This window comes from Helianthus annuus, chromosome 10, assembly GCF_002127325.2.
Source record: "Helianthus annuus cultivar XRQ/B chromosome 10, HanXRQr2.0-SUNRISE, whole genome shotgun sequence".
Taxonomy (NCBI): domain Eukaryota; kingdom Viridiplantae; phylum Streptophyta; class Magnoliopsida; order Asterales; family Asteraceae; genus Helianthus; species Helianthus annuus.
The window spans coordinates 100549539-100557547 of record NC_035442.2 but is presented as its reverse complement, the minus strand read 5'-3'; the positions used below and the strand labels follow the sequence as shown (position 1 = coordinate 100557547).

Below are 8009 nucleotides of genomic sequence, written 5' to 3'. Positions count from 1 at the left end.
GGTATTAAAAAATGGAAAAGGGAGATTTTATCCAAGGAAGGGGAGAAAGAGAGGGTCCTAAAGGAAGAGCTTGATAAAATGGACGAGTGGTCGGAAGTTAAGGAATTATCTGAAGAGGAGGAATGGATCAAATCGGAATGTATTAAATATTTAAAGGAGCTGTAAGAATTCAAATCAAAGATCTCAAACAAAGGGCCAAAATTAAAGGGATGTGGATGGAGATGAAAATTCTGCCTTTTTTCATGGGTACATCAACAGTAGACGGATATCTGACAATATCCTAGGCCTGTTGATAGACGGTGTTTGGACGACTAAACCTTCCTTGGTCAAAAAAGAGATTATGGGCTTCTTCAAATCAGCTTTCAAGGAAAAACACAAGAACATGCCAAATCTTATTTGCCATAATATCAAGAGACTTTCAGAGGAGGACGCGGCATTCCTAACTGTCCCCTTTACAAACGAGGAGATCAAGAAAGCAGTGTTCGAGTGTGGGGCCAACAAAGCTCCGGGACCGGATGACTTTAATTTCAATTTCATAAAAAAGGTATTGGCATTTATTTGAGTTTGATTTTTATAACTTGTTGGCTAACTTTTTCAGAAAAGGTTCTATCGAGAAAGGATGCAGTTCTTCATTCATAACTCTAATTCCAAAAATAAGGATCCGGTGAGGATGAGAAACTATCGTCCGATCAATCTTATTGGGGTGATTAGTAAAACTATTTCTATGGTTATTGCTAACCATCTCAGAAAGGGTATAGGTACCATCATCTCGGAAAATCAAACAGCGTTTCTTAAAGGCATGTATATATTTGACAGTCCGTTAATAGTAAATGAGCTTATCTCTTGGATTAAAAAAGTAAAAAAAAAGGCTTTCCTTTTAAAAATCGATTTTGAAAAAGCTTATGACAATGTGTGTTGGGGTTTTCTGCTGGATATCATGGGTCAGGTGATTTTTCCTAACCTTTGGTGTCAATGGGTGGGAGGGGTTTTAGCTTCGGCTAGGTCCGCGGTTTTAGTGAATGGTTCTCCTACTTTTGAGTTTAGTTGCTCCAAAGGGATCAGACAGGGAGATCCATTATCTCCTTTTCTTTTTCTTTTGGTTATGGAAGCCCTGTCTAACATTTTCTGCAAAGCAGGGCTTGAAGGATTTTTAAAAGGTATTCAAACTCCAAATAACAGTCCGGTTATCTCGCATCTTTTTTATGCTGACGATGCTCTAATATTGGGGGATTGGGATAGGGGTAATGTGATGAATGTGGCTAGATGTCTCAAAATATTACTTGTGTTCGGGCCTTAAGATTAACCATCATAAATGGAACTTATATGGGTTGGGGGTAGAGAACTATGATATTAAGGATATGGCTAATGTGATTGGGTGCAATACTAATAACATACCGCTTTCTTACTTGGGTATTATGGTGGGAGCCAACATGAATAGAATCAGCAATTGGGGCACAAATGTTGAAATTTTCGATAAAAGGTTACCGGTTTGGAAAGCTAAAACTATGTCTATAGGGGGGACTTACTTTGATTAACTCTGTTCTAGAGAGCCTCCCTATATATTACTTTTCTTTATATAAAACACCGGTTGGTATAATTAAGATTCTTGAACCTAAGATGAGAAAGTTTCTTTGGGCGGGCTCTAGTAATAATAACAAAAAGAATTGGGTGGCTTGGGATTGAGTTACTTGGCCCAAGAAAAAAAGGGGGTTGGGTATTAACAGACGTAAAGAAGTCAATGAGGCACTCCTCTATAAGTGGGGCTGGAGATACAGGGTCGAAAATCAAAATCTGTGGAGGAGAGTGGTAGAAGCTTATCATAGGAAAAACGATCAAAGAAGCTTCCTGCCTTTAAACAGTAAATATGCAGGATACAAGAATAACATTGTGAAATTGATTTCCAAAATGAAATTAAACGAGAAAGGTATAAATCAAGTAATTTTGGGTAAAGTGGGGAATGGGGTTGATATCCGTTTTTGGCTAGATACCTGGATGGGTGATCTTCCTTTCGTGGAAAGATGGCCACATCTGTTTGTTTTGGAATCATATAAATCTTGCAGGGTTACAGAGAGAATTGGATCGGGACAAGCAACCGGAGACTATTCTTGGAATTGGGTTAGACAACCCGAGTCTGATACGGAGCTTAAGGAATGACAGGAATGACAGGAATGCCAGGAAGTTATCAACATGGTTAGATTATCAAATGATAGGGACACATGGATTTGGAACGTCGACAGACAGGATGGCTTCTCGGTGAATTCTGTAAAAAGACATTAATTCTGATAGGGGAAGCAGCCACCTCCCAATTTTCAAGTGGTGCAAATGGGCTCCAATTAAATGTAATATTATGGCTTGGAGAGGTAATTTGGATAGGCTTGCAACCAGAGTCAATTTGAGAAGAAGAAACATGGAGATAACTTCAGTTATGTGCCCTTTCTACGACGAGTATGAGGAATCATTGGATCATTTGTTTACAGCTTGTTCGGTGGCTATCCGGGTGTCGGCAGCTTTAAGTGTTTGGTGCAACATTTCCCGATATACTCTTTCGAATTCAAAGATTTATTGGATACTTAAAATTCTTTTAGGGGGGAAAAGATGAAGATGATTATCAGTGGGCTGGTTATTATCTCGTGTTGGTGTATTTGGAAAAGTAGGAACGAATTGGTTTTCAATTAGATCAGGAGAAGCCCACAAGATATTTTGAGAGAGATTAAATCGAGAGGTTAAATAATAGATCGTCATGTAAATATTTGAGTTGGAAGGAGTAATGTAAATATCCCATGTATATGTTGTAAATTTGGCCCTTTGCCCGTTTGGGTCAGGGGCGTTGTTTGTTGGCCTTTTGCCGGTTTGGGTCGGAGGTTTGTTTTAATGAAGTTCATTTTTCAAAAAAAATTAGAAAAATAATAATTTCATATAACTTAGTGTATATGTATGTTAATTGAGTAAAAGCTATGACATTGATGGGGCAACTAATGCTCGAATTAGGAGAAGTTAACATTGATGGGGCAACTAATACTCGAATTAGGAGAAGTTGTAACCATAATTTATAACTTTTACATAAATTACTTTTTGAGTCCCTGTGTTTTAGAGGTTTTAACCACTTGAGTCCAAAATCAAAATGCTTAAAGCATTGAGTCCCTATAGCCACTTTTCTTAGCCATTTAAGTCCAAATTTCTAACACTGTTAGATTTGTTTGGTTAAGTATTGTTAAATGACCAAAATACCCTTATAAACCCATAACCCATAAAAGTAATTCTGTTTTTAAGCCCAAAAACCCATAAAAGTAATTTTGTTTTTAAGACAAACATACCTTCTTCAAATTCTGTTTGTCAACAGATGTGTTCTCAGATATTATACACTGAAGCATCTGCTTCCACATTGCTATTTTTGGGACAAAACCATCTTGTATCATCTGTTTCAAAACCATATCACCTGCGCGGTTTTCTTCACAAAGATCGTTGATTATCGACTTATACGAGTTAAAACCTGGAACCATCTTCTTGGATGACATCTTTCGTATCAACTTCATAGCCGTTGTGTACTTTCGGCTATCGAGCAACGCATACAAAACCTCTTGGTAGGTACTAGTCACGGGTTCACATCCTTTTAGCAACATGGTCTTAAAAAGCTCGATACTCTCTTCAACTCGACTGTTTTTCCTCAAACCCAAAATCAGTATATTCATCAAGATCGTATCCGGCTCGACTTCCTCTGATTCCATCTTCGCCAACGACGAAAACACTTCTTCAACGCGGTTATTCTCACATAACCCATGAACCAAAGCCGAAAAAAGTTCTCACATTAGGCCGACACCCTTGTTTAGGCATTTCACTTGGCGTGCACCATCAACATCCCCATTTTTACACAACCCTTTAATCATAATATTCAAACAAACATGAATCTCAACACCTAACCACCCAGCACTCACAAAAAGCTAATGAATCACATCGAAATTCCTAGTATTCATAAGCAAATTCAACACGACATTAAACGTTTTCACAGTCGGCCAACAACCATAACCCGACATACCTAAAAGCATCTCAATCACTCTGTTAATTCTCCTAACACCTACCCCATAAATCCTTATCACATTGTAGAAAAACTCATCAGAAAGTCTACACCTTTTTTTCAAATTTGATCCTCTTCATTACATGTTCAACACCATCAAACTTTTTGACTTTTGAAAGGTTTTTTATGACGGTTGTGTAAAGGGTTTCAGTGGGTTTGTAATCTTTTCATTTGGAGAGTTGATTGAGAATGTTGAGGGTTGAATTTGGGTCTTTTAGGGTTTCGAAAATCTTGATTGCTTCAGCTAGGCTGTGTAACAACCCACGTTTTGAAAGTCAAAGTACAAGTCAAAGTCAAAGTCACAGTCAAAGGAAGTAAAAGATTGCTAAATGCGATCTGTCACTCCTTGCTTAATTATTGATTGTACTTTCTTGACTTGTAATCGAATCTTTTAATTTGTGAGCTTTAGTTGTATTATGTGGAGTATCTGAAATAATCGCCGTTTAATCGCGTGTTTATCGCTAAACTATTTGTCGCCCTATCGCTAATCGCATCGCTATCGCTTCGCAAACCGAATGGTAGGTTCTGTATATTGTTTTACGTGTGTGTGTTGTTTATGTGTCACCTGTGCATGTTTATTATATGTTGGTGGTGATTAATCGAAAACGCAATCGCGACTCTATTGCGACTCAATCTCATCGCGAACTGGAAACGCAAGATCATTTATGTTGTTGTATGTTAGTTATGTTAATTGTGTGACTGTTATTTAAATCTATCGCATCGCTTAATCGACACTCGCTTAAACGCATCACGACGCTCAATGCACAAAACGAAACATCGAAACGCAACTCGCCGGAGCCTTCGATCGAATGACCATTCGATTCGAATGGTCATCCGTACGTATGACCATCCGATCGGATGGCCATCCGATCGGACTGCCCTCCGATCCGTCACACTACACCGCCTTTCACTCCCCTTCACCTATAAATAGCACCTGTCACATCACTTGAACAGTGATGTCACAGCTCTGGTGCGACCCTTCGACTTCTCAACCTACTTTCTCCCGATTCCTCGCGATTCTTGTAAGTTTCATCCTCAAATCTTGTACTTCTATCATCTACACACACTTCTTCATCATTCTCACCTTTGAATCTTCACTTTTCACCATGAAATCGGCTGGTTTGAGATGTTCTAGGATGATGTCATCATGGACTTCTTATGAACTTCAAGATTTGACCTCATTCCACCAAGAACAACTCAGATCTACGAGATTTCAACATGTTTAAACACTGATTTCGCATAAAATCTAAACATTTTCAAGATTTGAAGGATTGAAAGATGGTTTCATAACTTTCTTTCAACTCATTTACACTCATTCACTCAAAACCGATAGAATCAGAGCTCGTTCAGGCCATATACTCGTTTTCTAGTGAAGTGTCGGTCTGGGATCTGATTCCTATCGAAGAGACATCCGATTCCGGTTGAACATGAACAACCGTCAAGGACCGTTAACTGATCGGACTGGGTGATTCCTACATTGATCGGAGGACTTGGACTTCATGGGTTCCCGTTGTTTAACACGTTGTCATACCGTCTCGGTCAAACCGCAGACTTTTCAAACTTAGCAAAATATTTCAAAAATCAAACGACCAGGTTGTTCAATGGATTGCCATCCGATCGAACGACAATCCGATCGGATGACATTTGGTCTTCAACACTTAAAGTTTTTGCAACAAATTTTGATACATAACCAAATCCAGCGAATGGTCATCCGATCGGACGACCGTCCAATCGAATGACCAATCCTGCTGTGAACTTGTTCTCTAAGAAATGTCTCGCTGGAACGGATCGCCATCCGAGCGAACGACCATCCAACCGGACGACCGTTCGATCGAACGACCTGAAAGGTAGAGATACTTCTCTGATTATAAAATGCTACAATGAAAACTTCAAAGCCATCATACACAAACACATCCATCCCAAACGAATGTCAATCTAACCGAATGGCCATCCGACCGATGACCATCCGTCCGGATTGTCATCTGAACTAATGACCATCCGTTCGGATTGTCATCCGATCGAATGACCATTCGTCATTCAGCACACTCGTCTCTGTTTAACGCGTCGTTCATCGCTTATGCTATCGTTCTGTAATCAGGCTAACTTTCCAGCGCTCCCTTCAATCTAAGACGGTGTTTATTTATTAAACGCTATCTGTGAGTATACTCGATGTCACACCCCGACCACGTAAAACATCAAATCGTGGCGGAAACGTCGGGGAGTGTTGTAACAGAATTATTGTTCCACAACCAAGGTAATTTAAATAATATTTTATTCATCACCCAAGGGTGGAATACATCGTTCAAAACAAGAACCAACATGTTACATTGTCTTAAAAAGAAAACAAAAGTACATCACATAGCTAATCTAAGTCTAGATCTGCTTTATGTCACTAAGGCCCAAGTCCACCCTAGCGTGTCACGATCATCATCCTATGCATTAGCTCCTGAAACACATGTGAAAATAGGTACGCCAGCATAAAAATGCCTGTGAGTAACATAGGTTTTATGAAAATAGGATTCATGACTTAGGTTTAAGAAAATGTTTAATGAAAACTTGTCATGAATCTAGTTGAAGTGTTTGCTTATAAAATGTTTGAAAAGCGATAACAAATCAGTTAATGTGTATGTATAAAAGAATGTTGTATGGTTAAAAGAATAACCAAGTAAAAATAAGTTGTATGAAATAAATTGTTTTGTAAAACAAAGTCTTGTAAAAAAGATATTATTTGTGTAAAATGTATAAGTCCAAAATTGAATGATTTAAATAACGGTATGTCATGTAATACAATACAAGCACTTATATATAGGAAGTACCAGCGGCGTATCCACCATGCTTGTATCATACTATACACATATCGTTACTTAAGTCATTAAACAAACCACCAATGTATAATAGTCCATGTTTAAACCAACCATCAAATGTTCTTGTCTAAACCATTGTCATATGTTTAAAACCCAAAATGTAGTCATGTAGTTAAGTGTAAACAAAAGTTATGTACGGTAAGTAACAAAATGAGAATACTTAACCATAAGTAAAAAGGAACAAAACAAAGTATTTTGAATGAATCAAAAAGTTATGTTTTGCCAAGTAAAAGCTTGTTTTATTGATACAAACATTTATGTGGTAAGTTAACGTATTACATTCAAGCCTTGAGACAGCAGGATAACCTTAGAGTAAAGGTTATCAAAGTAAAATGTTCACGGATTCAGTCATTCCTTTCATCCAAACCAACCCAGGATGTCAGGAACGGGATTTGTCAAGTCCTATGGTACCATTACTTACTACCGAGCGGCGTAGCTAATGTTAATGAATGTAGTAAAGAACCGTTTATGCAAACCAAATGTCATACCAAGTGTAAACAAGTTATGTGAAAACAATGTACTAAGTATGCTAAGTAAACATACAAAGCAGAAAAGTCATGTAAATCAATGTGCAGCATGCTCAGTCAACATACATAGCAGAAAACGTAATGTAAAACAATGTGCTAATATGCCAAGTAAACATATGTAGCAAAGCAACGTAATGTAAATCAATGTGCTAGCATGTTAAGTAAACATACATAGCAAAACATAATGAAATCATGCACTGATAGTGTACTCAAGAACATAGCAAGCATAAGTTGTGAAAACAAGAAAGCACGAAAGTAACAAGTAGGCACATGTGTTTCACCCCAAAATGTTTGTGTGACACTTCGGGTTTTCCCGGACAACCTTTCGATGTAGCATGTGTGTACGTAATCTATTAAAATGAAAATTTGGACTATTGTGTTACATGTTATGTGTATTTATGTATATGTGTATATAGATATATATGTGTGTGTTATATATTAGAGCCGAAACCTCAACCCGACTCGAGACCATGCTCGGTCTCGAGTAAACAGTGACAGTTGGGCTGGTTGGGCCGACCACCAAGAACAACATTTGTGAACACTTGA

At 38.1% G+C, this 8009-nt stretch overlaps 1 protein-coding gene across 1 annotated transcript; it reads right to left on the bottom strand.

The window, feature by feature from the left end:
• Positions 1-3211: 3211 nt before the first annotated feature.
• Positions 3212-3725, bottom strand: LOC110881390 (pentatricopeptide repeat-containing protein At3g14580, mitochondrial-like). Its single transcript, XM_022129666.1, has 2 exons — positions 3315-3725; positions 3212-3259 (listed from the first exon to the last, which is right to left on the bottom strand). Exons 1-2 carry the CDS (start codon positions 3723-3725, stop codon positions 3212-3214), a joined length of 459 nt encoding a protein of 152 aa, XP_021985358.1.
• Between the last annotated feature and the right edge of the window lie 4284 nt (positions 3726-8009).

Bases quoted from the DNA above. Each gene is read 5' to 3' on its own strand.
- LOC110881390 (XM_022129666.1), bottom strand. From the start codon at position 3,725: ATGGAATCAGAGGAAGTCGAGCCGGATACGATCTTGATGAATATACTG. The intron at 3,260-3,314 runs GTATGTTTGTCT...GCTTAAAAACAG, and splicing joins ACAAACAGAATTTGAAGAAG to AATTACTTTTATGGGTTATG.